This window comes from Lynx rufus, unplaced genomic scaffold (genome assembly GCF_022079265.1).
Source record: "Lynx rufus isolate CCGP_SWC_20201006 ecotype Redwood Valley unplaced genomic scaffold, mLynRuf1.p SCAF_46, whole genome shotgun sequence".
Lineage (NCBI taxonomy): Eukaryota > Metazoa > Chordata > Mammalia > Carnivora > Felidae > Lynx > Lynx rufus.
The window spans coordinates 566,141-585,328 of record NW_025814863.1 but is presented as its reverse complement, the minus strand read 5'-3'; the positions used below and the strand labels follow the sequence as shown (position 1 = coordinate 585,328).

The window sequence follows — 19,188 nt, the reverse complement described above, 5'->3', positions numbered from 1 at the left end:
TCATATGGTCTGTATCATTTTATTTGTTGATAACATGATGCAGCATACTAATGGATTTCTCAATATCAAGCTGTTCGTGCACTCCTGGAATCTGCTAGATTCATATTTTATGATCGATGTGTAGTCCAGCTGCATTTTATGTAGATTTGAATTTTCCAGATTTGAAAATGTTGATACAATGATAAAGATTCTGTACTGAAAAACTTGTTCCACTTTTGGTGTGCAAAAGCTGTAGGTGGCGAAGGTACTGTTCTTTTCCTTTTGGCTTTAACGCGAGGATACATTTCTCCAGTCTTTCTTGTTTTCAAATAAACTGACATCTGATATATGTAGGATTGTCTAGGCTGAACTGTCTTGAGCCAGTAATCACAGGAGGTGATGACGATTGGGTGGTCACTGTGTGCTAGGGACTTGAAGTTGGGTTATTTCACTTCATAATTACAGAATCCGATCAGGTGGTGCTATTATGATCCCTCATTCACCCAGGCACGGGAAAGTTCAAGGAATTTGGTCCAAGGTGACACCGCTACAGGGAGTGAGGGTTTGAACCTGGGCCTCTCTGTCTGCAGAGGAGACTCAATCCCTACCTACTCCGAGCTGTTCACTGTGCCCTCGAGCCACACACAGGTCAACTGGCTTTGCAAAGAGGAAAGTTCCTGGTCTTCCAGGACTCTGAACATTGGCTAGTTCTTGCAGATGTGTTTCGCTGGACTCGAGCTATGGCTAACTTAGCTCACATTCATCACTCGTGGCAGAGAACAAGTCCATTAGGTGTTGTTATGCTTATGGTAGTGACACCCCCAGCCGTCGTTAGCACTTACATGTGAGCAGCACGTTCGACACTGAACATCGGTAAATGAGTTGTTCGGCGTGGCACCGGGACCTGGAAAGCAGAGATTTCTGGTAGCCTGGGGGAATAACCCTGCCCGGCACCACGGACACCCTGCAGGTATCCAAACAGGCCATGTAGGCTGAGGTTTGAACCACAGCTAATCTGAGTCTTGGCAGAACACCTAGTGATCCTCCCAGAACAGGAGAGGACAGGAAGATCTTATGATGTACTTCAAGGCCATCTGCTGCTCGCCCCCCTGTGTCTTCTGGGAGGCTGTCATGAGACCATTTCCCATACCTCCCAGGTTCTGACGAGATATGGAACATTCTGTCCCACGCCCCGCAGAATAGACCTGCAGCCTATAAAACCCCTTCACTGAGACCAGAAATGGGCTCCTTGGTAACAGAATACCCCACGACTTGCTCTGCAGTCACAGGGCACCTTTTGTTTTGCTGTCGTCTTTTCTGGTGTGTGGGACGAGGAGCGGGGGGGTGCTGGCACCTTTGGCAAGTCCTCCTTTCTTTCGTTATGTAAGTACTAAACTGTCTGAATCTAAAAGTGAGTCGCTGTAGCTTCACCAGTTGAGTCACTCAGGTCTTAACCTTGGCCTTGCCCTGGCGTGTGTGTGTGTGTGTGTGTGTGTGTGTGTGTGTGTGTGGCAGGTGGTACCTGAGCTCGTCTGATGGCATGCTCACAGGGCCCTGAGCTCCATGTGTCCAAGAAAGCTTTTCCAGCTCTAGCACTTTATAAGGCTGAAACCCTGTCCACGCGGGCTATGAGACCATTCCTCCTTCTACCCTAAGCAAAAGTGTGTGGGGGGAGGGGAGGGGGTTCCTTCTGATGCAACAGAAAGAGCTGAGCCTAGAAATCAGGTGGGGTTTTCATAAAGAATGGAGCGGCATCACCTGTCGACATTTTAGCTGGGCCAGAATGGTCAGATGTGACCATTTTGCTTAAACAATCCGAAGGAACGTGTGACTTCTTTATGTATCAGCGTAAAGCAAATCCTATCTGCTGTGTCAGTTCAGGTAAGCGGCCCTTTTGGACAGCCTTTCTCACAAAATGGGTCGGAGGAAGAGTTTAAAGCCCTCTAAGCTAAAGTGTTGTGTTCCAGCAGCCGAGAATTCACAGTGTCTCAGATGTAAGAATTGGTCCTTGCCCCCACGGAGTTTCATGTGAGACACAGTGGCTGTCAGCAGGCACGATTTGTAGTGCACTTAACAGCGACTTAATATTTCAGTTGTTTTGAAGAGTTTCCGTAGATAGAGATTAATGGACCAGCTCGATGAAGGAGTTCTTTACTTAATCCTTTAACAATTAGGAGCTGATGTAGAGAGATAAGTAATGAAGTATCCTCTGTGAGTGGGGGGTACTTTGGAGGTAACCGCAGGGGTTATTTTTTCTCTCTGATCAGCTGTGGTTGCTCTCAGAAGCTGATGGAAGGCTGAAAGGGACAATCCCAAATGAAAGGCTTCGTGGTGAGAAGTTGGCATTTCCTCCTCAGTTATGAGCAGGTCTCACCAGGTGTGTCCCCAGAAAGAAAAGTTGAGGACTAGAGATGCCCCTGCCCAGGAGCCGAGGCCTGAGTGCAGCATCAGAGCCCGGGGAGAACGAAAGGACATCCGTCAATACAGAGAGGCAGCCTAGTGGAGGGTGTGTGTGTGTGTGTGTGTGTGTGTGCATGCTTTGGGCTTTGGTAGAATTTGTGATATAAACTCCATGCCTCGCAGAGTGGCTGAGAAGACTGTGGATGTCACGATCACCAGTGTCCCAATCACCAGTGTCCCAATTCAGTTGATTCTGACATGTCTGTATAATCGGGTTCCTTCTCTTCTCCATCCTCACTGTCTCTGCCCTGGCCCGGGCTGCCACCCTCTGCCACCTGGGCCATGCCAGTGGTGATCTAACCGGTTTCCCTGACACCTCCTTCTTCTAGTCAGTTTATATATAGTCTTTCCTCTCAGAGATCTCTACTTCCGACCTTCCGTGCTCCCTCCACGCCGCCCACCCCCACTTGGAAGTCTCCCCCCCAGTCTCCCCCCCAACCTTCCTCCTTAGGCTCCTCCCTTTTCAGTAACACATATCTACACATAGTATATTTGAGCCAAACCAAGCGTCCCACTCTTCTCGAAACTTCAAGTCTTTGGGCACCTCTGTCTGTTCTCCTTAGGCTTCTCTCTCCTCTGGGACTCCCCAGGAAGTTCATTCTGCCTTCAGGGCATTGCTGGAAGGCCACTGCTCTGCGTAGCCTTCACCAGCCTCTCAGTGGAGATGTAGACATTCCTCCCTCCTCACACACCTCTAGCACTGAATTATAACATTGTCATCGTTTGCCGATGGAGTCTTTGTCCTTGCGAAAAAGGGCCAGCTTATTGGGGGAAGGGCCCACATCATACTCCTAGTTGCTTCCCTATGAGTGTGTTTCAAGCACAGTCATAGCAAGTAACAACGATAGTAACTGTATTGATTGACTGCTTACCAACCACTTTACGTACATGATCTCATTTCATCCTCATACTAACCCTCTGAAATAGGGACTATTACTGGCCCCATCTTAACAGATTAGAACACTGAAGCTATAACAACTCACCCAAGCCCACACTTGGTAAGTTTTAGAGCTGGAGTTCAAATTAGCAGAGCCCAACTCCGCAACCTGTTTCCCCCACAAATATTTTCTCAAGGCTTTAACTTAAAAGTCTGATTCCATGACCATCCTGCTGGGCACCTTGGAAAAGCCCAGTCTGAGGGCCAATGCGGGGCCAAACAGTTTGAAGATCTAGGCTATACGCTCGACTATATGCCCAATGAATGGTCTTGGGTGAACCCCTATTAATCCACTTGGATAGCTCTCTCTTGCCCAGGATGACTCAAATGGTATCATTTTTCAGGGGCGTGGGTGTAAAAATAATGTCAAATGTCAAGATCCCTGCTTGGGATATTTTTTAAGACAAAAGATTCTCTTTTCTCCTTTGGAATTATCTCAGCATTTGTTTTCAGGTCCAGGTGGGTCCACCGGGTTCTGGTCTTCTCTGGGGAAATCCAGCCTTCGATGTTTTTACACCCACACCCCTGAAAAATTATACCATAGTGTTATGGTGTGTGCAACATTATTGAAAGCCATCAGATTTCTATTAGGCAGTTTGTCATTTGCATGATAACATTGAGTTTCCCGCATCGGGAGAAATTATATAACCCAGAGAAATCTACCAAGAAAATGAAAATCAAATTCAAAATAATGACCATGGAGCAGAAAATTGGTATTGCGCTGAATTTATGTGATCAATTCTAAGGAAGTCCAAGGTTGGAGAGGTGGCAGTTTGATCCAAGTCAATAGTCATATATATCAAGGCGCACACTATTAGCTTTGGCTGATGTATGCAATATACATATAAATCCATACATACCACCTGTGCATCTAGAGAAAGGAGATCTGTTCTTTTCTTTTTTCCTGCCATTGCCTTTTATGTACTCAGCGCTCTGCCCACACAGACTATTTGGCATTTCCTGATCTTCGAGTTACATATTATTTTATTCCCATTGCACAGAGAAGTAAACCGAGATTCAGAGAGGTTAAGTAACTTAAATTTATCTAATTAAATTCTATTCAGTCTCCTTGGAGCCAAAATTAACCCCCAAAATAAGACCTGAGCAGATGAGCTGTTTTCGCACTGGGCAGGGGAAAGGTTTCTTGAATTTAAAAGAGTTTGAAAACCATTGGCTTAAAGCAGAGGGTCAGCAAACTTTCGTATGTAAACGCTCAGATAGTAAATATTCTGGGTTTGGGGGGGCTGTATGTTCTCCATCACAACTACCGAACCCAGCCACGGTAGCACAAGAGCATAGCCAATATGAAGATGAACGGGCATGGCTGGCTTCCAGTATGACTTTACTTATGGATAAAGAAATTTGAATGCCATGTAATTTTCATATGTCATGAAGTATCATTCTTCTTTTGATTTTATTTTTCTCAACTATTTAAACACATGAACACCATTCTTAACTCATGGGGCAGTTTAGGAACGGAGGGAGGGCTGATTTGGACGGAGGGCCTCAGTTTGCCAACCCCTGCCAACTGTATCCTTCCTGAAGGAGCACTTTACCGGGTGCTCATTCTATGAACCCCCTTCTCTGATCTGCGTGGCAGGGTGCGTGATCGAGTTTAGACCCAGGCCGTGGGCACAGGGCTAATGGGCCCCACCCAATAGGTCTGCATTGGCCCTCAGACGGGGCTTTTCCAGGATTCGCAGCAGGGTGGTCATGGAATCAGACTTTTAAGTTAAAGCCTTGAGAAAATTAAATGCAGCTTCTCCCAAGAAAGAAGTCTGAACACCCTTACCTCAGGGAAACAGAATGAGCGCTTTGAAAAATATCACTGCCTCTTCCTCATCGCCTGCCTTGCTTACCAGCAAATGATTCAGTGCTGCAGAGGGTCCAGAGCACTAGGTAGGAAAATATATAATTCCCTGAGTAATTCTAAACCAGTCATGTTTCATTCCTCCCAGCCTACTTTATGAAGAGAAAGTGCCCTTTAAGGAGTCAATAGGGCTAAGTTACTCTTCTAGAAAAGGGCCCACAGTACGATGGCTCCTAATTTTTGTTTAGAGCTTAAAACCTGAGTGAAGCAGTGTCCACACTCCCCACCTTCATCCCCACGTCTGCCACCGCACAGTGTGGACAGCAGCACTGGCTCTATCTCCAACACCATTCCAAGTGCAGTCTCCCAGTGTGGACTACAGAGGGGGACACTCAGGCTACCAGATGGAAGCTACCAGAGAGCAGAGGGCAATTCCTAAGGGGCAGAACGTTCTAACAATTAAAGCTCCTGAATACTAGAAGGGCATTGCCTGCTGCCCAGCAGACAATGGCTTATGGCCATGTGGTAGGGATGTTGTAGATATCTCCATTGGATGGCAAGGTGAAATAGATAACCCTCACAGGCACTTCCAACTGTAAGAGCCAGGGTCTATCTGACCGTTAGTCACCAGCATGGCAGCTATTTCCACGGATATTTGGAAGCTGGACTCCAGCCAGTATCAAGTGGTACGCCTGACAAGCTGTCTGCCCAGAGAGGTACCATTTTGTAATTCAGAAAAAGGCACAACGTAGGCTTGCAGCCTACACGTTCAGGATTGTGAAGGTTGCTTCTGAGCAAGGATTCTGGATCAACTAAACAGCCTCTGAAGCCCCAGTCTTTTTTTTTAAGTTTATTTATTTATTTATTATGAGAGAGAGAGAGAGAGAGAAAGTGAGAGAAAGAGAGAGAGACACAGAGAGAGAGGCAGAGAGAGAGAGAGGGAAAGAAAGAATTCCAAGCAGGCTCCGTGCTGCATCACCAGCATGGAGCCCGATGCGGGGCTCAATCCCACCAACCGTGAGATCATGACCTGAGCCAAAATCCAGAATCCGATGCTTAACCGACTGAGCCACCCAGGTGCCCCCAAAGCCCAGCCTTTTATACAAAGCTTAGAGCCAAATGCATATTGGAAGTTCCTCGTGAGAGTGGCATGCCCAACGACGAGGCGCTCAAGGTGAGTACAGCTTCCAGCGAGGGACCAAGTCACACCACAGATATAAGGAGCAGGATATCAAGGCCGCTCTTACTTCGTTTTTAACTTCCCCTTGGAACTGTATGTTTCCTCAGGGCTTTCAAATCTCCAGGGGATCTTAAGCGCTCTGGGAGGATCGCAGGAAACCCCAGACAGCCATGATGGGTTTCGAACATTCTTGAAGAGTAAACCCAAGCACTGAAGCTTTGCAAACTCCTTCAAGAGCTCTGAACCATGCTATTTGACACCTCTGCTTGTCTTTGGGTCACCACTGGAGCTCTTTGTTTTCTTGTTCCAATCTGTAAAGTACCGTTTCTCAGGTAATAACAATAGCAGCATATATTGACTCCTAGGCAATTTGTAGGAAGTTTATTTTCTAATCCTTCCCCAACTCTCCAAAGTAGATATTATTGTTGCTCATTTAAACATGTGAGAAAATGCAAGATTTGAAGAGTTTCATTAACGAGTTCAAGAGAACAACCCCATTAGAAAATTCTGTACTTGAACTCAAGTCTGTCTGTCTCTCAAGCTCTTGCTCGTAAGCCAATGGTGCCTCAAGGAAAGGCTTCGTTTACATAGAGCCTTCTGTAATCCTGTTCCAAGCCTTCTATTGTTTCCTCTTCAAAATCACCTAAGCATTCCACTATTTATTTTTGAGAGAGAGAGAGAGAGAGAGAGAGAGAGAGAGAGAGAATGCGAGCGGGGAAGGGGCAGAGAGAGAGAGAGAGGGAGACCCAGAATCCGAAGCAGGCTCCAGGCTCTGAGTTGTCAGCACAGAGCCCAATGTGGGACTCAAACCCATGAACCATGAGATCATGACCTGAGCCGAAGTCAGATGCTTAGCTGACTGAGCCACCCACTCACTCCAGGACTATTTTATTTCTTGATAATACAGAATTGATATGTCATGGTAAAAATAAAAACCAGAGAGTTTTCACACAAAGACAGGTGCTGCAAACTACTGGATCCTGAACAAACATCTGGAGTCACTGAGGAGGCCTCCTTTGTTCTGTTTTCATCTAATTGAAAAGGGAAGAACAATTATTTTTTAAGATTACCTACACGGGAGATTTTTTCACACTGTAGGATACCCAGTGTGTGATGAATTTGTCTATGCAGTTGTGACCTCCTGAAAAGAACTTAGCATTTTTCTTCTGAGACTACCTTAACTGCAGTGGGTGTGAACGGTGCTGCTATAATAATTAAATCCAAAATCTTTCATAATCCTCCTCGTTCCCTAGAGTAGTGTTCAGTATTAGTTATGGATGGAAATGCAAACAAGTACATGTATATTCAAGAATAAAGCTTAATAGGTCAGTGAAGGAGCCTTTCTAGTTGCTTCCTTGACTTGTGTTTACCAGGACTTGAATATATGCATCCAATTGTCCTTTATTAACAACCAAATCCACACCGAGCTTGTTGCATGGGGGGTGGGGTGTTTAATGTCAACCGCTATGGAGATTGGTTGCCTGTTTCCGGAATTGTACATCGGAAGGCCATTCATTTCCATGTTAGAATCACATAGAGTTGGTTGGAGAATAAGATAACTGCTGAGTTCAAGACTGAAATCTGACTCTGGATGTGCTAGTTCTCCCTGAAGAAGACCCATAAACCCGTTTCTGGATTAAGCTTTGAGACTTTGTGAGATGTTTACCTTCAGGTTGTTCAGCAAATGAAGATGAGAACAAGGTCTCAGAAAGGCTCTGCTTGTGATTACTTGTTAATGGTGTTAATGGTGTACATTATTTCTAACTATGATGCAATATTTCCAAAGTAATGATACCCTGCATTAATTTTGTGCCTTCCTAAAGCATTTCACATGCTTTTGCTCATATGATGCTCACCCCCACCTGCACCCTGTGAAAGAGTTTAATTATTATCCCATTTAACAGATGCGGGACACAGATGAGGTACAGAGACAGAAAATGCCTTTCCCAAGATATCAGAGTTTATGATTAGCCAGCACTTGAATCCAAATTATCTTGACTCCATGTCAGTATGTTTTGTGGGGTTTTTTGCTGTTGTTGTCGTTGCTGTTGATTTTATTTAATATACCATCCTTTGTAAATTACACCCTCTAGGAAAACATTAGATATTCTCAAGTTCTGGCTGGAGATGGTCTGAGTTCCATGTTTGCCTCCATGATTTCCTAGCTTGCATAATCACAAACAAGTTCTGTACCTCTCTAAGCCTCACTGTTCCAATGGAAAATGGGGCTAATAATAGCCCCTCCTTCATAGGGTCCAAATTACAAGCTTCTGGTCAAATACTTGGCACTTTCCCTGACACATAAATGGGTCTTCTGAATGGAAGTAATTGTTGATCATTTATTTTGCTCAACACTTCTGTGTAAATTAACATGTAGACATTGCCCACCTATATTAAGACACACACACACACACACACACACACACAGAAAATGAAGCCCTTTATGACCACCATAAGTATTAAAATATTTGACTTCTATAGCTTATGAGAATGATACCGTTTTCGTTTGCCACAATGTGTTATAAAGAATTATTTGTTTGGAGTCCTAAGCCTGCAATTGCAAGAAATGTGAAGATACATTTTGTCTTCTCTAAGATCTTGAAAACATCCATTAGTCTCATGAAGGACAGTCATAAATCTCACAAGTTTAGTTTATCTGAAACCAACTCTAACAGCTATCCTTCCTAGCAATCATTCTTTATACTGGTCTTTGGTTTTCAGACCTCAGTGAACATGTCCTGATCTTATGTGGCTGAGCATGAGAGTAGGGGGGCCGTGTTTTCTTTCAAGAGTTATTGGCTACCCACTCTGACCCGAATCTCTTTCTAACATTTGAACATAAGTTCTCAAATAATGTATTCCCTCATTTATCACATTAGAAGTTGCCTTCTGCCTTTCAACGTCCCTTCTGGAAAAATCACACAGGTGGAAATTAAGAGATGGGAGTTGTAGGACTGGCTCTCGCACAACTAGCTGTGTGACCTTGAGCAGAGCCCTGGACTTCTCTGAACCTTTCTTTCCTTGTATGCAAAATGAGGGTGGTGGACTATCATTTCTGGGAAGACAGAAGTGAGTAAGTTGCAGCAGCAGCCCACATGGGAAGCAGGGGACACTCAGCGGAAAGCAGGGCACTGATCCAGCTGGAGCCGGGGGCGGGGCAGAAGGAAAAGGTGTTCTTTCTGAGACGGGGGTTCTTTCTTGAAAGCTTTTGCAGAGGAGGTGGGATCTGGCTGAGCCATAGAGAAAAAATAGGATTCACAGAGTCGAAGAAGGAAATTGTAGCCTGGGAGCTGAGCCTGATTCCGAGTCTGGAAGCAAGAAAATGGTAATCAGTCCAAGGAGGCTGGGACTGCCCCCATTTGAAGGCTGGGAACGAGGTCTATAGTTGCATTCAATACATAAAAATATTAACACCGATTGCTCTTCGAAGGCTATGTAACTGGCATTTTAAGATAATCAGTCACTCTTCCTGCTGTGGCTCAAGTTTGGGGGTAGAGCGGATGGCACTGTAGGAACGAGAGGCTCTGTGTGCTCGATAAACAATTTTGAAAGTGCTAGTTCATCATCAAAGTTCGTATCTTTCAGGTACCTTGCCTTAGGAGAGAAAGATTTCTCATCCACATCATGGGCTTACATCTCTTGGATCAAATTTTACGGGAAGAGATCGGTCATATATCAAAAGGTTAATGACTAGCCATTTCTCGCCCAGCTATTTTGTGGCCACAGAGCTGCCACAGTGCAGAGGGCACTGCAAGGCAGCGGAAGTTCACTGGGCCTTTTGCCTCTGTCATCCAGAGAGCCCCAGCAGGCTGCGACAGCAGCCTCTAGAGCCAGGGGCTGTTACCATGCCCCTGTTCTTTCATGGGCGACTCGGAGCATCTTTTCCTGTAGAGATCCAATGTCACGTTCCACTCCACAGTGATTGATCAGTACATTTATTACACTTTCAGTAGTAAAAATATATAGACTCCAGTCATCTCTGGAGATGCTGAAATAGTCCTTTTTTTCCCCTTGATTTAGGGGAAGGTAGAGCGGGAAGATGTGTGCGGAGTATGACATAAATATAAGAGCTCAAATATCTAATTAGCTGAAAGAATCTTGGTTCCCTCTGCACCTTTGACAGAATTGCAGCTGTCAGATTGTAGCTCCAATATTTTATCCTCTTTGCAAGATGTATCTGAGGATGGTTTCGAAAAGACGCTTTGTAACACGAACATCACCCTGCTTTTTTCGTAGGATGCTTGAGGACGACTTGAAGCTGAGCAGTGATGAAGACGACCTTGAGCCGGTGAAGACCTTGGCCACTCAGTGCACCGCCACTGAGCTCTACCAGGTAGGAGGAGCCTCGGGCTGGGTCGGGACCTAACGGGAGGGAGCAGAAAGAACGGGAATGCCTTTGCCATCTACAAGCCTACCCTCTGCTTTACCTCTGGGCTTTAGAGAGAGGAAAAGAAGCAGAGATCGGCATGGTGTTCTGGAACAGGTTGAATCGGCTCTCAGTGTCATTCAAGCTGTAGTGAGGGGAACACCCCTTCACCCCCTCCCTCCGCTCCCCTGTCGAACGCACAAACTGGTCCTCAGTAAGCCACAGACTGTCTTTCCCCTCTCTTGGACTAAGTAAGCATCGTCTCGGGTGAGGTGTAACTTTAGTGACCCCGCTGCGAGGCTCACAGGCCACGCTCATTCATTAATTAGGGCATCACGCGAGTGCTGCGCCCCCTCCCCCCCCCCCCCTTCCCAGGTGCACCGCTCGGAGCACCTGCCGAGCACTGGCGCCCGGCATCCCACAGCGCACACGAACCTTCAGCCCGGAGGCATGTGGCAAAACCTTGCTGCTGCCCCATCTTCGTCCGCGCTGCATCCTAAGTACTTACGGTCCTTAGCACCACATGAGACGGCAGACACTTGTTTGCAGCGTTTCCAGTGAGACTGGCCTTGTCGGTTTGCGAAGGCCAAGTATCGTCCACGAAGCAGGAGAGCGGCAGCGTAGCGTATCGAGCCAGTGATGCTTCTGCGTTTTCTCTGTGACAGGACTGTGTCCCAGGTGGGCTCCACCTGGGTGTGTTTATCACCTTAGATAAGGAGCGTGCAAGGGTTGCCTTTTCTTAAAGCTGATACCTGACCAAGTTCTTTTCTACGGTGAAGTTGGCTAAGTCGGGAAAGTGAAAGCAGACGGTTTCAAGGGATGCTCATGTCAAGGTAATTGTCAAGTACAGAACTCCAGGCTCGCTAAATGTTCTCAGACGGGTCGGCAAAGACAAGCTTGGGAAAAACTCCCAAGGCTCGCCTCTTCCGCTCTCATGTGCGGTTGTTGGCCACGCTGAAACTCCTACCGTTTGGTGGAATTTTAAATTTGAAGTCATCTGCCATGTTATGCGGCCAACACTTTACTCTCCATTACTTTCTCCTCCTGATTCGGCTTGCGTTTTTTGTAATATGTAAAAATTGCATCTCTGCGCTTGGGTACCTCATCAAGGACCGGCGCCGTCGTCTCCCAGGGGCTCGCTGTCCCCGTCCCGGATGCAAGCCGTCCCTCTCCTATGTGAACCAGTGTCTGTTATTGCTGCTTTCTGCATTTAAGATACCAGTGACACGGATTGTGTCGGTAAATCAAACAAAAAATCCTACATCATTGAGTTTGACAGATGCAGCATTACTTTTTAATGGAAATGTTTAACACGGTAATCAACAATAAGTGGGAATAGATTCTGTGCATTGACTTCCTCTCTATGGGATTACAGACATGCAGTCTGCTTTTTAGCTTCTCACGTTGTCATATTCTGTATTTACCTGAAGGACTGGCATCAGGTCTGTGGGCCCGAATCATCTGGGTTTTTAGGATGTGTGTTCGGGGAGTGTGTCAGTGCCGAGACCCCCGGATAATCCTAGTTGGTGCGTTGGAGGCTTTCCGTGGCGTGCTGCCGTTAGACCAGTCATGCCTCCACCAACAAAGCTTCTCATTTGAAGGGGAGGTTGAACCGGGGGATCTAAGGCAGGGCAAAAATGACAACTTCTTCCCCCTCGCTGGGCCCAGGGAGCAAGAACCAGATGCAAGGTTATAAACATTTATAAATGAGCCCTCGGTATAGAGTTTGAGGACTCGTTAAAAGGCAGGAAGGCTAAAGACCAAAAGAGAATGTTTGTGCAGGAGCGGACTGGATAGCGCCAAGCAGTGTTTGTTGAGCTCCAACTTCATGAGGCCTCACTTTTTCTTTTTTCAAAGATACGTGTATCGAAATGATTTTCCTGTTTTGTTTCATCGCGGTAAAATTCATGGCATGTAAAAGTCACCATGTAGCGCATTCACCAGATTGTGCCCCTGTCACCAGTTCCAGGATCTTTTCATCACCCCCGAAGGAAATCCCTCATACACGAAGCAGTTTTTCCCCATTTCCCCCCTTCCCAGTCCGTGACGACCAATAGTCTACTTTCTGTCTCTGCAGATTTGCCTATTTCATAAATGAGTCGGAAGGTATGTGACCTTTTATGACCGGCTTCTTTCACTTGCCGTGATGTTTTCTAGGTCCATCCGTGTTGTAGCAGCGATCAGTACTTCATTCCTGTTTATTCTTTTCTTTATCTATTCATCAATTGACGGACATTCTTTCAGTCTTGTAACCGGGACCATCACACTGCCAGCAACATCAGGAGGCGAACTCAGGGCTCCCATTTACAGAGCCACCCTTATTCTGTGCCTGATATTAAGTTAGGTGCTCTGTCTTATTTGAACCTCACCAATAAACCTTAGAGGTAGGTTTGCACCCCCTGTCTGAGCTACAGAATTGCAGCAATACTCTATTTGTGCCAGGATGATGGGGGGGGGGGACATATAAACAAATGCATCAGCGCGCATTAAGTGATGCGTCCAAGTGGCCAGACCACACCATTGGTTTGAGCTGACATTATACTTATAAACTTTCTCAGAACCCGGTGGCTACATTCATGCAAACATAGTCCAAAAAAAAAAAAAAAGTCATTAGCTTTCGGGAGTCTCAGAGCATCTCATCTGTCATCATTGTACCTGGACTCACCTAAGGAGATCCAAGTTGTCCAAGCTTAGTGAGAGTAGATACCGGACCGGTCTTTTCCAGAAGCCCCTAAGACCTTACGCCGGAGTCTGCAACATAAAGAATCCCATGAGAATGCATTTCCAACGTGTGTATGAAAATGAAACGCAGGATCAAGATGTGTCAGTTTCTAATATGACATTTCGGTCCCAAGTCTCTCATCATCTACCCGCCACTGGTGCCCTCCACAGCAGTAATTAGCCAGGCTGGGCAGCTCCCGTGCACAAACCCCAACAGAACAGTTAGGATGTGTTTAAAGGCTAAGCATTATTCCTACAAACGGGAATGGGGTTTGGAGTATGAGGCTGGAATGGGTGAGCTGTGGAGACTAAGGACCGTTTAAAAAACAAAAACAAAACCTTTTCAACAAAAGGTTTCACCTCCTTGTGATGCTTTGAAGTCAGGGATACACAATCACTTAATGCACATAGTTTCAGTGAAGAAGCAATGGTGATTATACCCTGAAGTGTTGGTTAAAAGTTTGTGTCTTTCCTCTACATTCCCTGCTGCATTTTGCTTTCTTGCTTGGGACCGTTTGGGAAGCAGATACGCCATGGATGGACACAGTTTGAATCTGGCTCTGCCTCTTACTGGATGACCTTGGGCTCAAGACCTAAGCGTGTCTGAAATGGGGGTCACAATAGCACCTATTTTATTAGGTCACAGAGGATTTAGCAACTAAGTGAACGGATAGAGTCATTGTCACTACCACTGGTAACAGTCTAAACCATCTCATGTTCTTGGAATGCTAGCTGCGTGACTTTCGATTTGGTTGTAAGGAATAGGATGTTAAAGAGAGCCACTGAATTAACTGCCTGGAAAACAGCCAGCGTGTGGCAAACCTGAGCGAAAAGGTTCTGGGTTGTCCTAACATGTATTAGCTGGGTGTGCCTGGCCGTGAGAATTACAAGTGTAGTTGTGAAGAATGTTCTGATAACCACAAGCGCTACACAAGTCAGTGGTTATTCTTCCTTGTGGCCTTTTTAAACATTCATTGGAAGTCCCTTCTTTTGGATCCATTGGTACATAGATATCGCCCTTCATTTTGGCCTTGGTGTCCATAGGGATCTGCTAGGAACCGGATTGAATGTCTTCACTGCCCTAAATGCCCCATAGGCATCCATTGGCTATGAACACCCTTTCCTCCCCTTTGACCCCTGACGAGTTTTAAACCAGACGTCACGGGGAGAAAGGCCAGGTTGCCAGTGACACTACACCAAGTCCTCCAGGAAAATTACGCGTCTCTAAACATGAGTTTTTCTTCAAAGGCCTGATGTGGGTGGACAGCTGAGTCATACCTTTTGATTATGCTTCTTATTTCCCCTCAACTCGCCCTGGAGAAAGACAGAGGGTATGCTGTGATGCTGTCCTCACGCTGGCTTTCAAATCTTAGGAGCTTCCCCGGAATGGGAACTAAATCATCACTTGAAATGGACATTGGACATTGGAATGTTTCGGAACCGTGTTTGAATTGGATACAGCGTTTTATAGTTAGTGACTACATAAACGTCCCTGGTGCAGTATGTTGGGTTTTTAAAAGCTGGATATCACTAACACGGTGGGGAACTACATGATACCCATCACCCAGCTGACTAGGTCCCAGTTTTAGGTCTCAGCCTCCTCTCTTGGCCTCATAGATACAAAACCCCGCCCTGACCTTCCCCATACAACACTCACTGAAATGCCATTTTCCAGGCAGGCATCTGGGGCGGGCAGTGACGCCGGGGTGTGCCCGCTGGGGTTTGGCAGGCACGGTGCAGTCGGCCAGGCCTCTCGAGAGCGCGCGCATGCGCGTTTCCTCCACGTGTCCTCGCCTTCAGTTTTCCTTTTGGTCAAATTTTCCTTCGTATGGTTCTTGGGACTTCAAGAACCCCTGAAAATGAGGAGTTAAACCTGGAATCAATTTTCATTTACAGCTGAGAAGCAGTTATTCATGCTGGCCTCGCAGCTCAATAAAAGATCCAAAGATATAGACCTTGTGCATCTCTTTCAATAGAAGCAGCCTAATCAGTCTCAAATGTTTTTTTTAACAAAGAAATTGTATTGACAGGTTTATTAAAATTGCTGTCTTTAAAGTTTTAAGCTACCCACAATTTGACCTAGTCCAAAGACTTCCACACGTTCTGGAAACATCTGCTTAACGTTTTAGTGCATGATAATCACGACGTCTGATTGACCCAGCCCTCGAGCGCAAATCGCACACTCTCCTGGCAGGACAGTCTGTGGGGCCCAGGCTCTGAACCCAGGCTGGCTCGGAGCATGGCTCTCTCGCGCCCCAGCCCTCCCAGACTGGCATTAGAAGCAGCACACTTTAGACACCGTAAAGGCTACAAAGAGATGGGTATTGTTAGAAACCGCCTTCAGGGCATTTGAATATTAATAGCATCTTGTTATTAATGTGAATTAGACCGAATTGTTAGAGGACTTCATTTATCTCCGTGAGAAGTTTAGCCAATGAGTCCTACGATGGGAAACGATCGGTTAGTGACCAGGCTCAACTCTTTACCTGAGATACAGCCCGACGTGGTGTTGGTGCTTTAAAAACAGAGCTGAACAATTCAGGTTTGCTTTGACCACAGAGGCTTTCCAATGAGTTGTGTCTGGATACGTTATTGCAAGTAGCTCCTATGTACCCAGCTTTATTTAACCCGATCTTCTTTCTTTTTCTGCCTAAGGATCACCCTAGTACCCCTAGAGATGGGCGGTTCATTCAAAGCGTCACTAGACGCCAGTATAGGGGGTGCATCTCAAGTATGTTAACATTTACGAAAACGTAGTGTCTTCGCAGCTCTTTCTCGCCACTCCATAATTTTATTTTTTGACTGAAGGTCGCTGATTGCCTCACACGGGTAGCTTGCTTTTTATCCAGGCTCTTGATTTTGGTTTCACATTGGCTTGTTTGTTTCTGTTACTGTTGGGCCACCTCCCTGGCTAGGTCGTCTGTTACTGGACCGTCGCAAATGAGCTGAATTCCACGGTAGCAGAAGATATGAATATTCTGGCAGCTTTGGGATGTGTTCCTTATACCTGGGATGCATATTAAACTTCCAGGACATAGCAGCCCAGTTCAATGAAAGCCTGCTTTTATGTTCCAAGCGTGCTAACGAAAAACGATGTAGTAACTCTCGCGCCTGCTATTAGCTGGCTCTTTGGAAGCCGATGCGCCGTCGTGAATGCATTCGTTGTGACAGCAGATACCCTGCCCTGCTGTAATCGGTCCTCTGTTTTAGCCACAGTTCTCCCTCATCATGCTGAACAAGTTGTTACCTCCCCAGGGTTTCTCTGCATTTCCATTTACTTTGTTATCAGCGGAAAGGCTGGGGAAGGCCCTCTTCAGTAATGACATCAATATGGCACACACAGCAAGACAGGTCAGCCTGTCAGAGCTAAAGAAACAGCAGATAGATTAGGATGAAACCAGGTGCAAAATAACTTTGATAGAGTCTTTTAATGTAAACAGTTTATCTGTCATTGCCTTTCATTGAAATCCCCCACAAATGATAGAGTTTGGGCAGTTGAGGCTGTAGCATGTAGCTGAATAAAATGTGTACCTTGTCATACTCCAACTATCCAGCAATTAGAGAATGAGAGGACATTTTAATTTATTCATTAAAGACAGGAAAGTAAATAGGATAACATATAAGGTTAATAGAATAACATTGGCCCTCATACTCCCAAGACTGTGTTTCCCATTTGGCCGTATTAGCATCGAGACCAGATTAATAAGAAACTGCTTAGGGCTTGTATGATGTGATTTTTTAATATGCTCCAGGCAAGTCTGTGACTGTTTAGAAAACCTGAGTGCTGATTTTTTTTCATTGTAATTAGCTCTTCTACATTTAGTAGCAAATATTTTGACTCGTAATCTCCGTAGATTACCTTTTTATTGTAATCTCAATAAAATGCTTCGAGCACGCAGAGAGGCAGAGAAGTGCAGCTGATGACCAGATACTGGCTAGTGTCCACTGCAGAGCCACTGGGAGTTTAAATCGGACATTGGTGAGGGGGTGCTGTGCACCCTAAGAGCCAAATGGAAACAACAATGGGTTTGATCTGTAATTTCAGAAACGGTGACTCTTACGTAGGACAGGGATGAGCAGGGCCTTTTGTTACATGGCACATATCTGTAAAGTGCATGGTAGGGCTGGTGGGGGTGGGTAGCAGCCACCTCTGGGAAGCTGGGGATCCCTCAGTTGACTTGAATTGAACTTGCCCTTGTCACTGCCCCTGGGATGGTCCCGTCTCCACTCTCACCCCAGCCTTTGTTTGGTCCAAGCATGTTCTTTTCTTAGACCCCTTCATCACCCCAAGTTGGGTCCCAAATCCCTGGTTGGAGCCTGTCTTGGAGTCAGTAGCCAACAAACCCCAGGCAGCGTACCATGGGTACTGGAAGTTTGCTGGAAGTTTCCAAGTCTTCAATTTAATCAGGGTTCTAGCATATACTAGAGCAAAATGAGCATCTTCAGTAAAAGCTGGGTAATAAAACCCTGCCAGACTGAAAATGTGAGGTTTTGAAATTTATATGCCGGCTTTGAAAAATATACTGGGGGCTTTGGTTTAGGTCCCAAGAATGCTTTACTCTGTTCCCCAAATATCTGCCATCTGCTGGAAAAGCTACCAGGCAGGCTGCAAGGACCCGGGGTGTCGTCCTGAATGGGAAACAGAATCTGACTTATTCTTAAGCAGCTCTATATTTTTCTATTTATTTAGTAAGAGGAAAGAGCATAAGCATTGTAAATACACAGAAGAGGTATCCAAATTTGAGATTAGCTACCAGTCTAAGACTGGCCACTCAAAATTCAAGTAGGTGGGCAGATAAAAGCAGCAGACGCTTCCGGAATGTATGGGATGCCATAACCCATACTTCACAGACGATCTCATAGAACTCTTTGGAACATTAGACATAAACATTTGGAAACTTGATAATAAATCTTGTTTATTGTTAATGGAGGTAGACTCTGCTTCCATATTTAGCCGTGGCTCATGCGTGTATGACTGCATACTTGCATATTGTATAGACTGCAATACTTATGTATTAGAATATAAAATGCCAGACTTGAAAATAACCGTGGAGAGGGGTGCCTGGGTGGTTTAGTTGGTTGAGTGTCTGACTTTGGCTCACATCATGATGTCACAGTTTGTGGGTTCAAGCCCCGCATTGGGCTCTGTGCTTACAGCCTGGAGCCTGCTTTGGATTCTATGTCTCCCTTCCTCTCTGTACCTCCCCCGGTCATGCTCTGTGTCTCTCTCTCTGTCTCTCTCTGTCTCTCTCTCTCAAAAATAAATAAACATTAAAAAAAATTAAAACTATTGTGGAGAGCCTTTATTCCAGCTGCCTCATTTTGCCAATAAGGACATTGGGGCACAGAGAAGTCGGTATTTGCTGTTGTGAGATAATAGAAAATATATATAGGGATGCATTAGTCTCTGGCCCTGTTTCCTGGCATGGGGCTCTTAAAACCCTTGTGATTTCCTAAGTGATAAGAGCACTAGGAGCATCTTTTGTTCTGACACTTGGTCTTTGAGCCCTGTGGCTGATACAGGGCACCAAATCCCTTGGAATTTCCTGGGTGATAGGAGTGTTCTAATGAGGTGACTCTGCATGGGCTCCTGAATGGTAGCTTCTCACCAGAAAGACAAAGTCATGATTAGAAGCTTGGAACTTTCAGCCCTGTTCCTCTACTTGATCCTGCTACACATGTGCACGTGCACGCATGCACACACACACACACACACACACACACACACACGCACA

The 19,188-nt window shown here is 45.7% G+C and overlaps 1 protein-coding gene across 1 annotated transcript in view; it reads left to right on the top strand.

Moving 5' to 3' along the window:
• Window positions 1-19,188, top strand: part of AFF2 (ALF transcription elongation factor 2) — a 306,688-nt gene that overhangs the window by 193,911 nt on the left and 93,589 nt on the right. Inside the window, exon 7 of the mRNA XM_047098309.1 lies at window positions 10,603-10,699. Coding sequence (XP_046954265.1) covers window positions 10,603-10,699 — 97 coding nt within the window. The remainder of the gene's footprint in view (window positions 1-10,602; window positions 10,700-19,188) is intronic.